Source organism: Choloepus didactylus, chromosome 8 (assembly GCF_015220235.1).
Source record: "Choloepus didactylus isolate mChoDid1 chromosome 8, mChoDid1.pri, whole genome shotgun sequence".
NCBI classification, from domain to species: Eukaryota; Metazoa; Chordata; class Mammalia; order Pilosa; family Megalonychidae; genus Choloepus; species Choloepus didactylus.
Genome location: NC_051314.1, coordinates 50260022 through 50283132, shown reverse-complemented (window position 1 = coordinate 50283132; position 23111 = coordinate 50260022). Strand labels below are relative to the sequence as shown.

At 36.5% G+C, this 23111-nt stretch overlaps 1 protein-coding gene across 2 annotated transcripts in view; it reads left to right on the top strand.

Moving 5' to 3' along the window:
- Positions 1 to 23111, top strand: part of OTOGL (otogelin like) — a 195608-nt gene that overhangs the window by 129891 nt on the left and 42606 nt on the right. For both annotated transcript variants that reach the window (XM_037846713.1, XM_037846712.1), the window contains 6 exons: positions 2465 to 2632; positions 4334 to 4612; positions 8406 to 8523; positions 12495 to 12574; positions 12868 to 12914; positions 16447 to 16542. In XM_037846713.1, the coding sequence (XP_037702641.1) occupies positions 2465 to 2632; positions 4334 to 4612; positions 8406 to 8523; positions 12495 to 12574; positions 12868 to 12914; positions 16447 to 16542 (788 nt within the window). The remainder of the gene's footprint in view (positions 1 to 2464; positions 2633 to 4333; positions 4613 to 8405; positions 8524 to 12494; positions 12575 to 12867; positions 12915 to 16446; positions 16543 to 23111) is intronic.

Genomic DNA, 23111 nt, shown 5'->3' with positions numbered 1-23111 from the left:
GATGGTTTTAGAGAAATGGAGATGATAAATTAAAAAGAAAATGGAATTTTTAGCTTTGGCTATTTTAGTTACATTTATGCAAATTTTAGGTAAAAATTTTTATAATTTGATAGAGAAAAAAATCCAACATTAAAAATGCACTGTGGTTAGTTAAATAAAAATCTAGACCAAAAATATTTTTTTTGTTCTGGGTTTTAAACACACATGCATACCCACTCAGACACTCACACACTCACACTTGCCTACCCAAACACTCCAATCATTTGCTTCCATACTTAAAGTTTTGTTGATAGCCTAATAATAACAGTAATAAGATAACAGTTAAATTTTATTGTAAGTACTTTATATCGTATCAAAAACTATTTCATATAATTTACTGTCAAAATATGCCTGTAAGCCATGTGTTACTATTGTTATTAACATTTTAGAAAAAAGGAAAATGAGGCACAGAGAAGTTAAATAAGCTGGCCAAAGTCAGGTAGCCAAAATGTGGCTAACTGGTATTTGAAAACAATCTAACTTCAGAGCCATTAGGCTGCACTGCCTGGTATCTGGTTAACACATCTTAGACTACTGATGGTCACCATACATTGTTACCATATGCTGTGCATAAGGTACACAGACAGAAATATAAGAAAAAGCTCTTATAACTTCCACACTTAAAAATTCCTACGTCACATTCCTACCTCACAAAATTCCTTTACAGTTCTGCTGTAAAAATCTCCATCTGTGCCTTTGTACTTTTTTTGGCATTCCTTCTGCAAACTCTTGGACCCAGAAGTAGAATTTTCTATGCATATGGAATTTCTACCTCTTGCTATAGATTAATTTTTTTGGTATAATTTTTCTGTTAATAAATCTGCTGCAGTTCTAGTGATGGTTCTTATTTCTAATGACTTATGTGATTCTTCAAACCAGTTCTGGTTTCGTTTGTAATAGTGTATTGGTAATATTCAGAGGGTGAACACAGAGGACACTAGGTCTTCATGCAACACTGCTAGACTAAGAGGAGTGAAGGGGAATCTATTTCCTATGATCGGGATTATCAGGGAAAAGTGTCAACCTGTCAAGAGGGGTAAGAGTTTTTAAGAGTAATGCAATACTAAAGAGAGATAGAATTCAAAAGGGGATATACAATTGTGGTGACTGTTGATAGTAATAATAAAAAGAAAATTATTTATAATGGTTATTCTTAATTTATTTCATTCCAAATAAATCCACAGCTATTTGTTGAGTTCTTTACTTAGCAAATGCTGAGCACCATTTTGTTAAAGATATTCAAGTTATTTAAAGCTATTATAGGAATAAATAATTATGATTCTACAGGGGAAAACAGAAAAATAGTAGGAAAAATTCAGAAGTTACAACTGACATTATTTCAATAATCCTCAGCACAGAGATTGAATATAAGATGGAGAGTAAAATACACTGAGAGTAACCAGATTAATCCTTTATGATATGATCTACCACACATACTTGAATGTTTTACATAAAATACAACACAAAAATACACATATACTTGTTAAAAAAAATACAGCTGATAAATTCTGTAACTTAATTTATGATGATAGAAAAGGAACTTCCAGGCTTTGTGATATCTCAGCTATATTAAGAATATCAAATGACCTAGAGATTTGGTTGAAGGTAAACTGGTCTTGCCATAAAACTGAATTCCTATTATTTTTGTAATATTACTGAACTTGTTTTTTTTTCATTTATAGACTTCTCTTTATAAGATGGAGTTTGCAGAACAATATTCTTATTGAGTTTCAGATTCGGTTCTACACTAACTCGCTTTTTAATCTGATAAATATTTCCCACTTTATATGGAACCATTTAAAGGCATGGGAAATAATAGCCTAAGTAAAAGGACTTTGACTTTCTGCTGGGCTTCATCTTATTTTGCTTTTTTCATAGACATACCTCACTGATGAAATTTAATAATTCCAAGAACAGAGAAATATTGTATATCATGTCAGTGAATTCTGTTTTCATTCTCTGAAACATACAAAGGAGATACGATTTTTAGAAGACTATCAAAATTCCTGGTCATTGATAGAACTAAATTTCTTTATCTTTATTGAAGGTAGATTATAATCTTGGCATATCAGAGTTGGAATGTCATGTAGGCAAAATCTTTCATGTAGGTGAGAAAATTTGAAGTCCAGAAAGTTAAAGGCAACTTTCCATCCAGCTCTGATTTGCATAAATATACACACACATATATATATATATATATATATATATATATATTCCTAATTACATAATGCAAATACATGTATATATTCCAAATTATATATAATATGTTAACTTTGAAAAAAGTTCAGTTATTTTATTAGTGATAAATTTTTAAAGGTTCAGTGCTATGGAAGTATTTTTTAGCTGTTAAAATCTAATATAAATGACAGATTGAAAATTTAAAATCCTATGTCAACTTATAATTCTTTTTTTCATATTTAACTAGGGCTTGGAGAAGGACCATATATGTTGGCAAGTTATGGGCAGAGTGGTCTTGTTCTGGCAGTCAATATAACCAGTAGAAGCATTTTCTCTATGCCAAGACCTGGTTTTCCTGGCAATTTATTTTTTAATTTTATGGTCACTCCAGGTCTTTTCAAAGAGAAGACATCATGTAAGTATAATTTCCAATAGAAAATAATTAGTTTTCCATTTGTATTTTTCATGTATTCCTTCAGTAAATATTAATTGGTGATCTAGTATGTTATGACATTTAGGTGCCCAAAAATATATAAAACAAAATAAGGCATTGGCCCATGAACCAGCTATTTATTTTTTGTATGTAGAATTTTCTCTTTATCTGTTGGCATATATGTGTTAATTAGAATTGCAGTTATTTGGTTGAGTTCTTGGCCATAATTACACCACCACTTAAATTTTCATAGTATTAATTACAGAATTTAATTTGAATTCTTTGGAAAAAACCCCACAGATTACTAATAGCTGAAGGACAGAAGGTTTTTAGTGCCTGATTAAAGCAAAAGGAAAAACTTATATAATTTGAGTATTAAAGACATTAAACATTAAGAGTTTAAATCAGATTCTAGACAGTCATTGAGGCAGTCTGTCCTCTTTACCTGGCCTTTGTCTGTCCTGGTTCACTGAGAAGTTCTCAGTACCTAAAACCTTGCTGACATTTTGCTGGTTTTCACTGGCAGGTCTATACTGGTTGTACATACTTGGCACCTGTTCTGACTGATTGTTTAGTGTCCCCTTCTGATCCATTGATGCCCAGGCCACAACGTGTACATACCATCCCAACCTAGAACAGTGTAAGGTGTAGTAAATATGTATTGACAGAATGGATCTGACTTAAATTTCACTTATTCTGAGAAACCTTCTGATTCTTCAGTTAGAAAATAAATTGTTTCTTTCCTGTGCTCCCTTAGTTCTTTTTAATCTATGAAAATACCTATCACAGTCTGAAGTTGTAATTTATGTTACATCTTTTTTCCATTTCATAAAAATTTCTTGTGTTCTTTTTTGTATCCCTCAGTGCTCAACTGAGGGACTTGCAAAGTTTCTAGGACAGAGTAAATACCTATGGAATTAAATATTAGGTTTTAGAGAACTCTTCATTTGTAATTTACAATAATTAATGCTCTTAGAAGAAAAAGCTTAATGATATTTATTTAAAAAGATAAACCTAAAACTTGAATTTGAAAACATTTATATCATGTGTTTTATGAAATATGGGAAACTTCAAAGAATATAGTAGAAAAGGATGACACCACAAATGCTTCATAAAACCTAATTGTTCATTAACCATTTGATCATCTATTGGGATAGACAAGAATGTTGATCAAATAGTTGTAATGCAGTAAAATCATTTGCAATATGATTTGTCCATTAGGAACTCAGTGATATTGAAATGCAGTTACCTGCTAAATTCATTTGTTTCTCTATTCCCTTTTTTAAATCATCCAATTTAGACATTTGTAGATTTTATGCACTTGAAAATGTTGAAGCTTGCAAATACAAATATATGTCAAACTAATCATTCAGTTACTTGGGTGAACTTGTTCATTGTGGGGTCATAAGTTAATAGTCTTTTTCCCCCTAGAACATGAGAAATTATTTAAAAATAAAACTCATCAATGTATGATTTTTTGGTGTTGTTACTGTTATTCATTGTATTTAAAATTCTGTTTTTTCTTTCAGAAATCTTATAATTCATGGTGCTAAGTATGTATGGTGATTGTGCAGTACTCATTTTGTTGACTTTATAAATATATTTAATAATGCCTGTGTTTGATGATCTGCCTTTTCCTCAGAACCCAGAGAGCTGTCAAACACATTGCTCTATGTTTTGCAGCATTGGCACTTGTTTCCTTGGAATCAGCTGAAAGGCCAAACTACTTTCTCTATGTCCATGACAATGACATTCTCAGTTTGGAGCTGTGGGAGGCAAATTCAGCCTTTCATCAGAGAGCCACATTTTTCCACCATCAGGGCCTCTGGATTCCTGGATACAGTGCATTTGAATTATACAGCAAAAAAGGCTTTTTCATCACATTCCAAGATACTGTTGTCAAAGCATCAAAGTATGATGATTCTGAGGAATTTAAACATTCAAGTAGCTTCAGCATAGAAGGTATGTTTCCTAAGATCTCCGAAATGATATGGCAATGACAAAATAGATAATTTAAATAATGGCAGAATATTTAGCAGGGTTTAGTTTGAAATCCTTCTTCTGTTTACTGTTATAGATATCCAGAGAAGCATAATCTAAAAATATTAATTTTTGGCTTTGAAATGGAAAAATTTATTTGGTACCACTGAAAAGACATGTTAATAATACCATTTTACAATCATAGCAATTATTAATTGAGCATCTATCTACTAAGTGCTTATTAGACACATCATGTCAGTAGTTTTCATATTAAGTATATGTAAGAATCACCTTGTTAAAATGCATATTCCCAGCATTTCTATTATAGATTAGGATTTAATCTGCTCAGGATGGGGTCAGAATATGTTTTTAGACATACCGTTTTATCTCCATGAGCTTTAATCCCCACAAACACTGTATGATATCCCCATTTTATATATGAGGAGGCTGAGGTTCTGATTGGTTAAGGAACTTTCCCAAGGACTCACAGTACATAGCTAAGATTCAAATGTAGCAGGTCTGATTGGAAAGTCAGTGTTCCATTATTTACATGATACTGCTTTTTTATTGACTATTTTATCATTGGAAACAAATATGCATGTGTGTAGATCTTTCATTGGAACTGTATTACAAAATAGGTTAATTTGTATATCATGTGCACAATGCTTTTGAATTGTGTCAACCTGTATACTAAGGCCATCTGTACACTGCAAAAAGAAGTTTATAATGGTCTTATTAACATATCCTAATTTGCGTAGACTGTGTGTTATACATGCATGTATGCATGTGCATATGTGCATGTGTTTGTGTATTTACATTCTTATCTAAGTTTCAAATCTTAAACTTGTAAAACTGGCATATTTAAGGTTACTTCAATTGATAGAGTCTTCCATAAGAAACCCCCAAAGGTTAAATATTTATTCATAGATATTTTAAAATTACTTATCAGCACTGGGGTTTTCCTTGTCTAAAACTACTGCCACCTTTGTTTTTTTTTTTTTTTTTTTGCATTCTTTAAATTGCAATTGGGACTATTAAATGCTGTATTTTATTGTATTGATTATTTAGCCTGATGCATGTTACTGTCAAGACCTGTTTGTGATGTTGTCATTGGAGTGCTATAGCATTTCCAGATCAGAGCCTGCCTGATACGGATCCTTGCTCTATTACCTTGATTTTGGTTCTTTGTCAAGCAAACTGCCTCAAACCAACGTCTTCCTAATGATGGTGTCCCATGTCTGTTGTGCAGACAATTTGCTAGTTTCCTATCCTTTTGCTTTGGGCTGTTTATAACTTACCTTCTCCTTTTTCTTATCATTGATTTTCTGGTTCCTAACTATTGCTTATTTAGTCTTTGATCTTTTGCCTAACCCATAGGGATTGTTCTCCTTATGAATGCCATTAAGCTTTTTATCAGTATGTTACCAATAAAGACCACTCTTCTAATTCTAAGCATCCCATTCTGTTTCATCAGGAGCTTTCATTTAACATGCTTTTCTGTACTTTTGTTCTTTTATTGTTTTCTTCATACAACTTTTTACTGCATATTTAGGCTGAACATCCATTCATACCCCTGAAAATGTCATCTGACTGGGAAATATCACGTATCCCATGGCAAATGGAATCACGTTGTTCTCATACTTTCAACTCCCCGTGCTGGTGGTGATTAGCCAGATGGCCCCACATGGGCCAAAGTATTGGCTGCTCTATGGTCAACTTCCATCTTTTCTAGAAAATTTCCTCTCTCAATTTATAATCTGGACCCCATTAATATTACCAAAGCTTTTGAGCTGTTTAGTTTTCTGAGAATTACTGTAGCACAAAGGGATTAAGTAATTTGGGCAATGTCATACATTAAGAAGTGCTAGAAATAGTATTAAACCTGGATTTGTCTAATTTCAGAGCCAGTGTGCTTTCAGGACATAAGACCAAATACTTGGGATTAAATTCCAGTTATTTTACTTTATTTAGCTTTGTATAAGTAGACAGAGTTCTCTGTCCTTAGTTTTCTCATCTGTGAAATAGGAGAAATAATAATACATACATGGTAGGGTTATTAAATAAGTTACTATAGTAAAATGCATAGAACAGCCTTAAATAATGTTAGTTACTATTATTACCCCAATTATTATTACCAGTGCTCTCTGGATCTTGGAAACAGCATCCAACCAGTTTGACAACACTGGTTTTCTAGGGTTTGTGCCTATTTTTTTTCTTTCCTAGAAGGCTACTCCTGAATAACCTGATTCTTAAAGATAAGGACAACATGTTTGTCTCTGTCCTTTGAACACTAGGAGTGTCTGATTTCTCTGACCTCTGGAAGATTTCCCTGGTTCAGCAGAAGACTGGATCTTATTTCTAGAGAGCCTTAGAAGTCTATAGCTACTGAATTTTCTGAGTTTCAGAAAGCAATCCCCACTACTTTATCCAATGTTTAAAAGTCATGCTTTATTTTCAAGCCCCGGGAGCTTGATATCTGCTTTGGTTCTACTAAACAAAGCCTTCTGTCCTAACCAACCCTCCCAAAGCAGTTTAAGAAAGTTAAATATCTATCTTTTCTATTACGGATAAGCTTCTGAAAACCTCTCCAGTCTTTGGACTTTAGAAAATTCAAGTTGAGCTTCCAATTTTTGCCTATTGAATAGGATTCCTGTGCTCTTAAGAAAAAAAGTCACTGACATGCCTATACATAGAGTAGGTGAGATATTTTTACTTGTATTTACTTAATGTTGAACTTTGTCAAGCGTCTGTTTCCTCTCTATTCTAGAAATGTGCTCCATTAGAACCAGACCCATTTTCCCCATTGGAAATTTGGCTTCATCAAAATCTCAGAAACTGCTCTTTTTTGGGTTTTTAAACCTAGGACACTGTAGTGAGAGAGCCTTGGAACCAATCCTTCCTGAGGACCCGTAGCCAGTAAACTGAGATTTAGCAGTTACTCTCATCTTTGGATGCATAGATAACTTCTAAAGTCGTTTAATCCTCCCAATACTTAGGAATTGAATTCTCTATCTGGAGTCCAAGAAACATAACCTGTTTCCTGAGCTTCCTCCTTTATGGAGCTGCATGCTCAGAGATACCTTTGGACTGCTCTAAAAGGACTGCTGTCTGATGTGGGAGGGGAAGACTATTAGCAGAGTTTGCAGAAGGAAATACTTTAACCAGGGGAGCTTTTACAACTGTAAGCATGTCTAAATCCATTCATTTATTTTTTGTCATCAGGCAGTACTTCCAATGTTCAAGGCAATATGTTCAGTTCAGTGAGAACCAAAGATGGGGCATTCTCCCTTGATTTGAAGTCAGGAACCATGTATTCGGACCTGCCATATTCCTAATTGCGTGAACTTGGAAAGTCACTTGGCTGCTCTGAACCTCAATTTCTTCATTCATAAAATGGAAACAAAGCGTATTCCTCAGGGTTGTTATGAGAATAAAATAGGATAATGGATGAAAAATTGCTTTGTAAAAAGTAAATTTCCAAACAAGTGTATGGCATTATTATTATATGCAGATCAATGAAAACCCACTCAACTTAAAGGAAGAAGACTTAGCCTCCTCCAACACTTTGCTTTTTTTAAATCTTTGGAAGACAGACTTACATTTGAAAATTTAACCTGAGCATCAAATGCTTTGGTCACCCCAAAATTAAAATGTTCTTTTCCATAGCATTATGGTCAATAAGAGGCAAAACTCTAGGAAGTTTCATATTATAAATTATTATTTTTCAAGCTGTGCATTAAAAATATACACAATTTAACCTTTACTTTTTCCCCAGAAATCCAGGCAGCGGTGCCTTATAGGAGGATGTGTGAATGGAGATATGAACCTTGTGCCACTCCCTGTTTTAAAACATGTAGTGATCCTGAAGCACTGGCCTGTAAATTTCTTCCACCGTAAGTCATGTTTACCATTAAATGAGTGAATTCCAGTATTAACAAATTATATTTCCAGTGAATTTTTTCTTATTTAAAAATAACTAATTTCAAGAAAAATTGTTCATGCTATATATTCAATCACGAATATCTATCACTCAAGAAATATTTATTTAAAGTCTATTCTGTATTCTGGGAAAAAATAAAGGAGGGTTAGAGTGAGTGTGTGCTTGCTAACTAATATAGAGTGGTTAGGAAAAGGCACACTGATAAGGTGATATCTGATTAGAGAGAGATCTGAAGGAAATGAAGATACTGGATTTGTGGATATCCGGGGAAAGAGTCTTACAATCTTAAAACAGTGCAAAGGCCTTTGGGTGGGAATGTGTTTGGTGTGTTTATTAATCAGCAGGGAGGCTGGTTGGTTGGAGCAAGGTGAACAAGACTGAGAGAAATAGGAGATGAGATCAGAGACTCATCGTGGTAGACAAATCATGCAGGGCTATGTTGCCTGTTCTAAGACTTTATCTTTTATTCCAAGTAAAATAGGAAGCCCCTGGTGTATCTGGGCAAAGGAGTGACATGATTTGATTTCTAATTTAAAAGGTTCACTTTGGCTGTTGTGTGGAGAATGAACTCTTGGGGAGCAAAAAAGCAATAGCAGAACTGCTCAGTAATACAGACGAGAGTTGAAGGTAGTTTGACTAGCTTAGGAGGAGTGAATAGATTTTAGATATATTTCAAACCTAGAACAATAGGATTTGCTGATGGACTTAATACCAGTTATGACAGAAAGGGAAGTTAAGGACTGAAGTTTTTGGCCTCGGCAATTATTATGTGGAACCACATGAAATTGCTGTTTTGGTCATCAACTGGTCAAATATTAGAAATTTCAAATGATTCAATTTAATATTATAATAATTATATATTGTTAAATAATTATATATTATTAAGTAAATAATTCAATTTATTTACTGACATAATGGAGTTATTAGGAGGAGCAGCTTGGAGAGAAAGTCAAGAATTTTGTTTTGACTATTTTAAATTTGAGACTGAGAATTGATCATTGGGTTTAGCAACCTGGACAATTACTGGTGACTTGAACAAGGTTTCTGCAAGACGATGGGAGCAAAAGCCAGTTGGAGTTGTTTCAGAGAGAATGGGAATAGGCAAAATTGGAAAAGAGATAGAAACAGCTTTACTTTTTTTTTTTTTAGAGGAGTTTTACTATAGAGGGTAACAAAGAAATGGGTCAATAGTAGGAGGAATTTTTTTAAAAAAAAATTATATTACGTTAGACATTTAATAAGCTTCTATCCTATGACAGGCACTACAAAACACCCTGGGCTTATGAATAAATACGACACAGCTCCTACTTCAAGGAGCTCACAGTGTTCAGGAAGGAGCCAGAAACAAAAACAGATAGTGACAGTAGTGGAAAGAGGCTACAGAAGTAAGAACAGCAAGAACATTTAAGTATTTGCAACATGACACATACTGTGCTAAGTGTCATAAAATGGGTAAATGCATTATTCCCATTTTCAGAGCTGAAAACTGTGACACAGAAAAATTACACAATTTGCCCCAAGTCACACAGTTTACAAGCAGTGGAGCCAGGATTTGAATCACTACATCTCGTTATGCATCAAGTGCTGTAGGGAGTAGAGAGGAGGAAGTGCTATCTCTAGTTTTTTTTTTTTTTTTTTTTAATGAAAACAACTGATTCTAAAAAAGGGAAGCCTTAGTCATTCACTCTTTCTCACGTTCACTAATCTGTGGGGCTAGGCATTGAGAAGGCACTGGGGAAGGAAAAGAGCAGAGAGGATAGCCCACCCGAGTGCTGTGGATAAAACTGAGCTATATTTTAAAGTGGCATTTGGCTAGTTTATCACTTCTCATGGCATAACCCGTCTCAGAGGTGGTTGAACCCAAATCCTCAATGCTTTCATTTTACTGATCTGTCCTTAAGTTTCTCTTTTGGTATGATTGGAATGCAGAGAAGAGATACTTCGAATGAATTTTCACCCCTGCCAACCTGTTTCTTATCACTACCTTCACCTCCATCTCCTTCCTCTTTCCCTCTCCCGCCCCTACCGGTTGTACTTGCAGCCCTTAGTGGAGAGTCAAGTCTGAGGTTGAAAAGGTTTTACTTTACCCTTGTACCCCTCCTCCAACTCTCCACCCCAACAATCACTCTCATTCTAGTTCTAGATAATTGCAGTTTTTGACACATAGCAAGTGTTAAAAATATAAATATCCTGTGAAAATGAGAATTTTTATGAGAAAAGATGCTGACATACCACAGAGCACAAATGTAAATGCAGTTACTCCTATTATATAATGTACCTATTATAAGAATTACTTTGCATCTGAGACATTGTATTCATGGGTCAGACATTGAATAGATTAGCAGGTGTAGGACAAAATAAAGAGGAACCTGCTTTGTGCTTCTATGAGAGAAGGCATTTAAAAGGAATGAAGTAAATGGATTTTGGGAAATAATGTAAGAGGGATGGTTAAAGTTTTGACTTGCATTAAACAACTGCAAAATTAGTGAGTTGAATAAAAATTGATGTTGACTTAATTTAATGATAACCAACAGGCCCTTGTCTTTTAAGCAATCTAGTCAATTTAATTTTTCTCTCTTCACCCCCCTACCCTGTCTGACAAACTTTACAGTAGAACAATAATATTGTATATTAGTTAAAGTTTTATTGTTCAGGTTCATTTTATGAAATAAACATTTGACCATATAAGCTAAACTATTTATATTAAAAAAAAATCATTTGTGAAGGCAGCAGCCAAGAGATTAAATTGTCTCACATTAAGAGAGAAATGAGCATTTCTTGGTTTGTAAAAAGTGTTGCCTATATTTCCTTCTATGATTTAAGTGTCCTCTGACGGCAACACTTACCTCTAGGGTCAACTTAGTTTATTACATCCTTAATGCAATGAAACCTAGAGTATTTTCGGTCCAAATTCTTTACAGATAAGGTAGTAGGAAATATGTTCAAAATATTTAAAGTATTATTGAAACCTGCTAGTGTATTTAAGAGACAAGCAAGCCATTTTACAACAATACATGTTATAATTTTCTGTATGAATTTAAGAATTAGATTTGTTTGTACATGAAGGATTACATTTATTTCCTTTGAGTCAGACTAAATTGGACTCTAAGGTCCCAACTGGGCTAGAAGGAAAATTTATACTTGAGTCATTGTTCTAGCTTTGTTCCCTAAGAGGAAAAACATTTAAGCTGGTCCCTCCTGTCTTTGAATCCCACTGTCCAATACCAAGGCCTTTTGAAGTTTGGAACTCTCATTTCTGTGCTTCAATCAAGGATAGCCGATCCTTACCAAGGCCAGACACCCTGGGGCTGGAGATCCCACCTCCCCAGCCTCACATGCAGCCATCTCCTCCAGGGTACTGCTCTTGGGAACTGCAGCCTCTGCCCTTCTCCCTCCCTGTTTCCAAAAACTCCAACCATCCTCCGCTTCCATCCCTTCCATATAGAAGCCCTGATATCTTTTCAATGAGTTTTGGATTCTATAATAATCAGCAACAGTCTCTGAAGATGCTAAAACATCCTTAAGATGAGGATATGCAAAAAGCCTGTCAGTTGGGAAGTGGGAGAATATGAAAGTAGAACGTAAAGTAGAACAAATATGGATTAAAACCCCATAAATCATTCTTCCACATCTCTGATTTATAGAAAGTGGCCTTAGTGTGTCCCAAACATAAACATATGTGTTGAATGTTCGGTGTTCAAATTTTGTCTTAATCATCAGTGATATGCCTTTATCATCAACTAGCTTATGATTTCATAAGATGTGGTATAATGGAGTGGTAGCAAATGGAGCACCACTTCAAGCTTGACAAGGGGAATGGAAGAATTTCAGGAAAATGTATCTTAGTAACACATGTTAAATGCATTTTTTTTTTTTTTTTTGTATTTTAAACTTTTTTCACTTTGATTTTTTTTATATATAAAGGGTTGAAGGATGCTTGCCCAACTGCCCTAAAAATATGATCCTTGATGAGGTCACCCTCAAATGTGTTTATCCAGGAGACTGTAAGTGTGAACCTTGCTTCATTTACTCTGAAAAGTGAATGCTTTATTTTTCTCTATGGTCGTAAACAGAAGTGTCAGATGATAAAGTCTCAAAATATTCTTCTTCATTATCCTCCTTCCATGGTTATTTCATTTCCAATTACTCTCTAAAGTATTTAAAGTTTCCCCTGACATCACTTCTGTTTTCTCTCTTCCAAAGCATTTTCCTTGAAGCTAAAGGTCCTTATATGAACGATGTGGGTCTCACGTTAAGAAAATACAGATTAAGGGAAATCATCTTTGTTTCTTTGTAGGCATACCTGTGACTCCTACCGAGCCAGCATTAATGCCACCCACTCGTGTGACACCAGGTGAGCCATCTGCACAACCCACATTTATAGTCATCTGCCATCTTAAACACTAAAATTAGCATTATGCAGCTTAAGTCTTGGCACACTTGTAACGGCTCCTGTTATTAGTATTATCCCTTCAACTAGAAAACCCAGCAGTGACTTTTCCTTCATTAAGGGGCTGCTCACCGGCTCAGCGTGTCACATTTTCTGAATGGCTTCTGCATTTGGTCCATCTCCTTTTCCTTTTTAGCTAATGTAGATAACTGGCACTTCTCTCAGAATTTTGCCTAGAATTTGGGTTTCACTAAACCGAGCTTAAATTTTCACAGCAATTGAGTTGACTGTAAATGAGATGTTGATGCTGTAAAGTTTACTTTCAGTGCCTCCATTCCCATTCCTGTTTTTTTTCCCATCCTGTGGTCAGGAGGAGGCATTCTTGGCTCGTATCCTCAATTTGCTATGAAAATTACCTTCAGGAAAATATTTAATAAATCAACCCAGAGTGAGGTTGATCAACTTAATGTGTTACCTCCCCAGGATTGTAATTTAGATAAATTCAGATATTTATTCTTTCAATTTATTGGACGTGCTTTAATTTTGTTCTCATACAACCAAGTTGACAAAAACTACTATCTCCCAGCACTACAGAAAATCTAAACTCCTAAAGGCTAACTACTTCCCAGAAAAGCCCACCGGCTCCCTTAGGCCCTCCCACCCACCAGACTGGCATTTGCCCTCTGCTGAGGGCTTATCGCTTTTCTAGGTCTGGCTGGAATATTCTGGAACAGCACAGGGGGCAGGTTGTCTCTGGCAGCTCAGTCAATCCTGAAGGGAGGACAGTGCTGCTTATTGCAGGGGTGTGACCTCCAGGGAGGGGAGGCTGTGGCCAGAAAGCCCACCTGGGGTCCCTATCTAATCCCAAAGGACCCTGTGTTCCTACTGGTAATCGGGCCACATTCCCCAGGCCAGCCCGCCCTGGTCCCACGTGCTGCCCTCTTTGCATGGAAACACACTTCTAGTTTAGGCACCAATGGCAAAGTAAGCAGCAGCTCCTCTAAGCAGGTTGTGGATCCCAATTCCTTTTCTTGGTAAGGCTCAAACAAAGGGTGCTGGGGGAATGCTGGGTCTCAGGACCACTTTCCCCACTTCCCATCTGTGCCTAGGGAGGACCCTAAAAACAACAACAACAACATCACACACACACACACACCCCAACACACACACACACACACACAACAAAAACAAAAGCAAAAAAGTGTACCCCAGGCACTGTCCTGGCACTGGAGGGTTGTGGTTCATGGTGAACAAGTCACAGCCCTAAACAGCTAATAGTCCATAAGTTATTGTGATATAATAATCTTGTAAGCACACACAGCAACACAAGGAGCATTATGCTTATTTTTTGCTTGGGGGACTGTTTTAGTTTCCTGGATGCTAAAAGAAATACCATGCAATAGGTTGACCTGAACAACGGGAATTTATTGGCTCGCAGTTTTGATGCTAGAAGTCCAAAATCAAAGTGATACTTTCTCTTGGAAACTGTGGTGTTCTGGACTGGCTGCTGGTGGTCCTTGGTCCTTGGCTTCTCCGACATATGGTCATGCATATGACGGCCTCTTGGCTTTTCTGGGTTCTGTTGATTTCCAGCTTCTTCCCCTGGTTTTCTCTCTCTGTGACTTTGCCTATAGATATTCAGTAATAGGATTAAGGCTATCTTGGTTCACTTGGGCCACGCCTTAACCGAAGTAATCTCATCGAAAGGTCTTTTTACAGTGGGTTCATACCCACAGGAATGGATTAAGATTAAAAACATTTTCTTCTGGGGTACATAGCTCCAAGACACCATAGGGACTCAAAGGGATCCCAGAAGGTAGCAGTTGGGCAGGCTAAGAGCAGAAAGAAGTGTGTTCCAGGTAGAAGGAACAGCATGTGCAAGTGCCTAGAAATGTCACATATAGGGGCGTCAAGCTGGTCAGGGTGTCGAGCATGAGTGTAAGGGGAATTGTTCCAAGAGATGAGATGGAGGAGATCATCAGGGGATAAATCACAAAGGTTCTGAAACCAAATGTTCTGAAACAAGAGTTTTGGACTTATTTTCTGAAGGAAATGGGGGAATCATGGAAGGGTTTTAATGTCCAAAATGAGGGTTATTTGTAAAATTTATTTAAAATGAAATTTTTTCTCTCTGTCACTGTAGTAGGCTGAATAATCCCTCCCTTTGCCACCAAAGTATCCATGTCCTAATTCCTGGAACTTGTGAATATGTTACCTTCCATGGCAAAAAGAAACTTTGCAGATGTATTTAAATTAGGCTTTTGAGATCAGGAGATTATCCTGGATTATCTGTGTGGGCAAATGTAATCACAAAGATCCTTGTAAGAGGGAGGCAGGAGGATTAGAGTCAGAGAAGATGATGTGATGATAGAAACAGAGGTGTGGGGGGAGAAAGAGAGAGAGAAAGGGAGAGAAATGGAAGAGGGAAAGGAGTGTGGAGGGAAAGGGAGAAGGGGTGAGAGAGAAAGATTCAAGAGAGAATTGAAGAAGCCACAATGCAGCTTTGAAGATGGAGGAAGGGACCCATAGTCCATCAGACTTTTAATAATTTAGAGATACATCCAGCACTGACAAAAACTTACAAATGTGTTTAGCAATCACTTCTTCCCTTTCCATGGATCACCCTTTTGCCATGCCCATCAACTGGGATCTCCATGTGGTCCACAACACCATCTAGCCTGCTTCCAAGTAACATATTCTACAGATTCACCAAAGGGAAGGGATACATTTTGCTACTTATTTAAAAAATATATAATAAAGCTAAAATTTGTAACTCCTGGGGAATCTGCAGTGCTGTCACTGATTTTTTTTTAACTGTCCAGACAATTGTGTTGCTACCATCAGAACAGCGAAGAATAATGGTTAAAAGCCAGGGCTATGGAATCAGAAATTCCAAGTTCAAATTCTGCCTCTGCCAAGAACCAACCTTACCTCTTGTTTTGGATTGAATCATGCCCCCCAGAAAGACATGTTCATGTCCTAATCCCTGTCCTGTGGGTGTGAACTCATTTGCAAATAGGATCTTTGTAGATCCTATTTAGATGAAGCCATATGGAATCAGGATGAGCCTTAATCCAATATGAGTGGAATCCTTACAAGCATCAGAATAGGGGTAGACAGAAGGAGACAGAAGGACATGTGTAGAGGTAGAGACTGAGTAATGGATTGCCAGCAACTACCACTAGAACACTATGTAAAGAGTATAATCCTGTCAACATGTTGATTTTGGACTTCTAGCCTCCAAAACTGTGAGACAATAAATTGCTCTTGTTTAAGGCAACTAATCTGTGATATTTGTTGTAGCATCCCTGGCAAACAAAGCCACCTCTCTATACCTTAGTTTCCTGATGTGTAAAATGACACTATTAATTTGTATCTATCACAGGGTTCTTGTGAGAAATAAATGAAATAATCAGTGTAAAATTTCTTGGCACAGTTCCCATCACATGTGAATTTCACACGTTAGCTATCATTCCACTAATGGAGATAACATCTTCATTTCTGACAGGTCTAGAAATGATTACTCCATCAGAGTTTGTGGCACTTGAAATGCTGATGCCAACAACGGGTTTGGAATGTGAGGTATGACAGGGTATTCTCTTACAGCTATTTGTCATTTCCGTATAGCATCTGCTCAAGTGTCTGTATCACCATCCAAACATTAGTAAATTTCTCTTGGTACGTTTTCTTGTCTGTTTTTGCTAAAAGAAAATAAGAAATATTCATTACATTAAATTTTTTTCTTTATTAGAGAAATTGTCATTTTACAGAACAATCATGCATAAAATACAGGACTCCTGTATACCACCCCACTACCCACACCCTGCATTAGTGTGGAACATTTGTTACAATTGGTGGCGCATTTTTATAATTGCATTATTAATAAAAGTCCACGGTTTAATTTAGGGTTCACTGTTTGTATAGTGTAGTTCCATGAATTTTTTAAAAAATTTATTGCAATACCATATATATAATCTGACATTTCTCCCTTTAATCATATTCAGTATATATTTTAGTGCTGTTAACTGTGTTCACAATGTTGTGCTATACCATCACCACCATCCTTTACCAAGCCATTTCCATCATTCCAGATAGTAACCCTGAACTTCTAAGCCTTAACTTCCAGTATTTTCTTATTAATTAGTTTTCTGTCACACTAAAGAAATAAAGTTCAAGTGAGGTCCTAAGTGTGATTCTTTATTAAAGAATTATCTAGCATGGGCTTCTGTATGAGTCAAGCATTCAAAAAATATTTAAGCCACTACTTTATGCCAGGCACTGCTCAATATGATAGAGATATATTGGTAAGCAAACAGATAAGGTCCTTGGCTCCAGAGCTAGTAATTGTCTCAGCTGAGACTTAAGCAGGTATCTCCTTACTCCAAATATATACTTTTTTCTAAAAATCAAGAATTTATCTAATCAATATTTTATTTAGCATCCTTTCGGTCCAGGCACTATTCAACACTGGAGATAGAGCAATGAAAAACCAGGCAAAAATTCCTCCTTTATAGAGTTTACATTCTCTTGGGGGTTCTGAGACAACCAATAAACAAAAGAAATGACTAAATTATATAAAAATTAGAAGATGCTCCTGGGTAGAAAAATCAAACTATTTTCAATTTGATGTCCAGAAAGTCTTACTCAAAGGTGACTTTAGAGCAAAACCCTGAAGGAGTTGAGAGAGCAAACCATACAGAGAGTGAGGAGAACATTGTTCCACGAGAGAGACCAGCAAGTTGCAAGGTCCCTGAAGGGAGAATGCACTTGATAGATAAAAGGAACAAAAAGGAGGCCATTGAGCAAAGGAGGAATAAATAGGAAATAAAGCAGATTATGTAATGCTGTATAGGCCATTGTAAAGACTGTGGCTTTTATTCTAGATGACATGGGAAGATGCTATATTTTAGAGCAGAGAAATGACATGATAAAATAATGTTTCAGCATAAGTTTGGCTGCTGTGACAAGAAAAGGCTGTAAAGAGACAGTAGAACCAGTTAAGAGGCTAATGCAGGAAAAGAGATGATGGTGGCCTGGACCAGGCAAGAGTAGAAAGAAGTGCCTGGATTCTGTATGTATCTTGGCGATTGACATGACACAATTTACTGAAGGATTGGATGTGGAGTTTGGATGAAAGAGAAGCATCAAGGATTCTAAGATTTTGCCTCAAGCAACTGAAGGATAAAATTGACATTAAACAGGGTGAAGGAAATTATGGAAAGGGACAGTCTGGGGTGGATATAAACAAGAGCCCTGTTTTGCCAAGTTTGAGATTCCCCTTTGACATCAAAAAGCTGTGGCTATGCTGGGCATACTTAGAAGGAGTTCAGGGAAGAAGTCAAGCTAAGATGAAATTTGGGGAATTCTCAGTGTATAAATAGTATTTCATAAAAACTATGAGACTGGATGAGGTCTCAGAGGGAGTGGAAATAGAGAAGAGGACCAAGGACTGAGCCCTGGGGTACTACTTTAATAGGTTGAGGTAAGATAAAACACATGCAAAGGATATTAACCACTGAGGAGAAAATCTAGGAGACTGTAGGTGATCTGAAAGCCAAGGAAAAAAAAGTAATTTAAGGGGGATCAAATAATAACCTGCACCAAATATGCTAACAGGTCAGGTTAGATGAAGCCTGAGAATTAATCATTGGAGTTAGCTGTGTAGAGTCATTGGTGACCTTGTTAAAAATGGTTTCAGTAGAGTGGAAGATAGAGATTCTTACATAGGTGAATCACACATGGTTGTGAGGACTTTAGTTCTCTTGTAATTGCTCCCTCCTCCCCCTAGTTGAATGGAAAGCAAGGTTAATACCTGAGAGTTTATGAAACTTGTCAACAGAAAATTTTGGAACATTAGACCTGACTGCCTATCTTTGACTTTTAAATTTAGAAGTCCTCACTTAATAGCGACACCATGCAGAAAATTTTTTAACCTCTCTTATCCTTTTTTTTTTTTTTTTTTTTTTTTTTTTTTATCATCATTTTATTGAGATATATTCACATACCACGCAGTCATACAAAACAAATTGTACTTTCGATTGTTTACAGTACCATTACATAGTTGTACATTCATCACCTAAATCAATCCCTGACACCTTCATTAGCACACACACAAAAATAACAAGAATAATAATTAGAGTGAAAAAGAGCAATTGAAGTAAAAAAGAACACTAGGTACCTTTGCCTGTTTGTTTGCTTCCCCTACTTTTCTACACATCGATCCATAAACTAGACAAAGTGGAGTTTGGTCCTTATGGCATTCCCAATCCCACTGTCACCCCTCATAAGCTACATTTTTATACAACTGTCTTCGAGATTCATGGGTTCTGGGTTGTAGTTTAATAGTTTCAGGTATCCACCACCAGCTACCCCAATTCTTTAGAACCTAAAAAAGGTTGTCTAAAGTGTGCGTAAGAGTGCCCACCAGAGTGATCTCTCGGCTCGTTTTGGAATCTCTCTGCCACTGAAGCTTATTTCATTTCCTTTCACATCCCCCTTTTGGTCAAGAAGCTGTTCTCCATCCCACGATGCCGGGTCTACATTCCTCCCCGGGAGTCATATTCCACGTTGCCAGGGAGATTCACTTCCCTGGGTGTCTGATCCCACGTAGGGGGGAGGGCAGTGATTTCACCTTTCAAGTTGGCTTAGCTAGAGAGAGAGGGCCACATCTGAGCAACAAAGAGGCATTCAGGAGGAGACTCTTAGGCACAAATACAGGGAGGCCTAGCCTCTCCTTTGCAGCAACCGTCTTCCCAAGGGTAAAACTTATGGTAGAGGGCTCAACCCATCAAACCACCAGTCCCCTATGTCTGTGGTCATGTTAGCAACCATGGAGGTGGGGTAGGCGAATACCCCTGCATTCTCCACAGGCTCCTCAAGGGGGCACTACATCTTTTTTTTTTTTTTTTCCTTTTTTTTTTTTTTTTTTTTTTTTTTTTTTTTTTTTTTTAACTTTCCCTTCTTTTTTCAAATCAACTGTATGAAAAAAAAAGTTAAAAAGAAAACAAACATACAATAAAAGAACATTTCAAAGAGACCATAGCAAGGGAGTAAGAAAAAGACAACTAACCTAAGATAACTGCTTAACTTCCAACATGTTCCTACTTTACCCCAAGAAAGTTACATACTATAGCAACATTTCAGTGAACTTGTTCCTACTACATCCATCAGAAATTAACAGACCATAGTCATTTCTGGGCATCCCCAGAACGTTAAATAGCTTATCTGTTCTTCTTGGATTATTGTTCCCCCTTCCTTAATTGCTCTCTACTGCTAGTTCCCCTACATTCTACATTATAAACCATTTGTTTTACATTTTTCAAAGTTCACATTAGTGGTAGCATATAATATTTCTCTCTTTGTGCCTGGCTTATTTCGCTCAGCATTATGTCTTCAAGGTTCATCCATGTTCTCATATGTTTCACCAGATCGTTCCTTCTTACTGCCGCGTAGTATTCCATCGTGTGTATATACCACATTTTATTTATCCACTCATCTGTTGAAGGACATTTGGGTTGTTTCCATCTCTTGGCAATTGTGAATAATGCTGCTATGAACATTGGCGTGCAGATATCTGTTCGTGTCACTGCTTTCCGATCTTCCGGGTATATACCGAGAAGTGCAATCGCTGGATCGAATGGTAGCTCTATCTCTAGTTTTCTAAGGAACTGCCAGACTGACTTCCAGAGTGGCTGAACCATTATACAGTCCCACCAACAATGAATAAGACTTCCAATTTCTCCACATCCCCTCCAGCATTTGTAGTTTCCTGTTTGTTTAATGGCAGCCATTCTAACCGGTGTTAGATGGTATCTCATTGTGGTCTTAATTTGCATCTCTCTAATAGCTAGTGAAGCTGAACATTTTTTCATGTGTTTCTTGGCCATTTGTATTTCCTCTTCAGAGAACTGTCTTTTCATATCTTTTGCCCATTTTATAATTGGGCTGTCTGTACTATTGTCATTGAGTTGTAGGATTTCTTTATATATGCAGGATATCAGTCTTTTGTCAGATACATGGTTTCCAAAAATTTTTTCCCATTGAGTTGGCTGCCTCTTTACCTTTTTGAGAAATTCCTTTGAGGTGCAGAAACTTCTAAGCTTGAGGAGTTCCCATTTATCTATTTTCTCTTTTGTTGCTTGTGCTTTGGGTGTAAAGTCTAGGAAGTGGCCTCCTAATACAAGGTCTTGAAGATGTTTTCCTACATTATCTTCTAGGAGTTTTATGGTACTTTCTTTTATATTGAGATCTTTGGTCCATTTTGAGTTAATTTTTGTGTAGGGGGTGAGGTAGGGGTCCTCTTTCATTCTTTTGGATATGGATATCCAACTCTCCCAGCCCCATTTGTTGAAAAGACCATTATGGCTCAGTTCGGTGACTTTGGGGGCCTTATCAAAGATCAGTCGGCCATAGATCTGAGGGTCTATCGCTGAATTCTCAATTCGATTCCATTGATCTATATGTCTATCTTTGTGCCAGTACCATGCTGTTTTGGCAACTGTGGCTTTATAATAGGCTTCAAAGTCAGGGAGTGTAAGTCCTCCCACTTCGTTTTTCTTTTTTAGAGTGTCTTTAGCAATTCGAGGCATCTTCCCTTTCCAAATAAATTTGATAACTAGCTTTTCCAAGTCTGCAAAGTAGGTTGTTGGAATTTTGATTGGGATTGCATTGAATCTGTAGATGAGTTTGGGTAGAATTGACATCTTAATGACATTTAGCCTTCCTATCCACGAACATGGAATATTTTTCCATCTTTTAAGGTCCCCTTCTATTTCTTTTAGTAGAGTTATGTAGTTTTCTTTGTATAGGTCTTTTACATCTTTGGTTAAGTTTATTCCTAGGTACTTGATTTTTTTAGTTGCTATTGAAAATGGTATCTTTTTCTTGAGTGTCTCTTCAGTTTGTTCATTTCTAGCATATAGAAACATTACTGACTTATGTGCATTAATCTTGTATCCCGCTACTTTGCTAAATTTGTTTATTAGCTCTAGTAGGTGTATCGTTGATTTCTCAGGGTTTTCTAGATATAAGATCATATCGTCTGCAAACAATGACAGTTTTACTTCTTCTTTTCCAATTTGGATGCCTTTTATTTCTTTGTCTTGCCGGATTGCCCTGGCTAGCACTTCCAGCACAATGTTGAATAACAGTGGTGACAGCGGGCATCCTTGTCTTGTTCTCGATCTTAGAGGGAAGGCTTTCAGTCTCTCACCATTGAGTACTATGCTGGCTGTGGGTTTTTCATATATGCTCTTTATCATGTTGAGGAAGTTTCCTTCAATTCCTACCTTTTGAAGTGTTTTTATCAAAAACGGATGTTGGATTTTGTCAAATGCTTTTTCAGCATCTATTGAGATGATCAATTGATTTTTCCCTTTCGAGTTTTTAATGTGTTGTAATACATTGATTGTTTTTCTTATGTTGAACCATCCTTGCATGCCTGGAATGAACCCCACTTGGTCATGGTGTATGATTTTTTTAATGTGTCTTTGGATTCGATTTGCAAGTATTTTGTTGAGGATTTTTGCATCTATATTCATTAGGGAGATTGGCCGGTAGTTTTCCTTTTTTGTAGCATCTTTGCCTGGTTTTGGTATTAGATTGATGTTAGCTTCATAAAATGAGTTAGGTAGTGTTCCATTTTTTTCAATGTTTTGAAAGAGTTTGAGTAAGATTGGTGTCAGTTCTTTCTGGAAAGTTTGGTAGAATTCCCCTGTGAAGCCATCTGGCCCTGGGCATTTATTTGTGGGAAGATTTTTGATGACTGATTGGATCTCTTTGCTTGTGATGGGTTGGTTGAGGTCTTCTATTTCTTCTCTGGTCAGTCTAGGTTGTTCATATGTTTCCAGGAAATTGTCCATTTCTTCTACATTATCCAGTTTGTTGCCATACAGTTGTTCATAATATCCTCTTATAATTTTTTTAATTTCTTCAGGATCTGCAGTTATGTCACCTTTTTCATTCATTATTTTGTTTATATGGGTCTTCTCTCTTTTTGATTTTGTCAGTCTAGCTAGGGGCTTGTCAATCTTGTTGATCTTCTCAAAGAACCAACTTTTGGTGATATTTATCCTTTCTATTGTTTTTTTGTTCTCTATGTCATTTATTTCTGCTTTAATCCTTGTTATTTCTTTTCTTGTACTTGGTTTAGG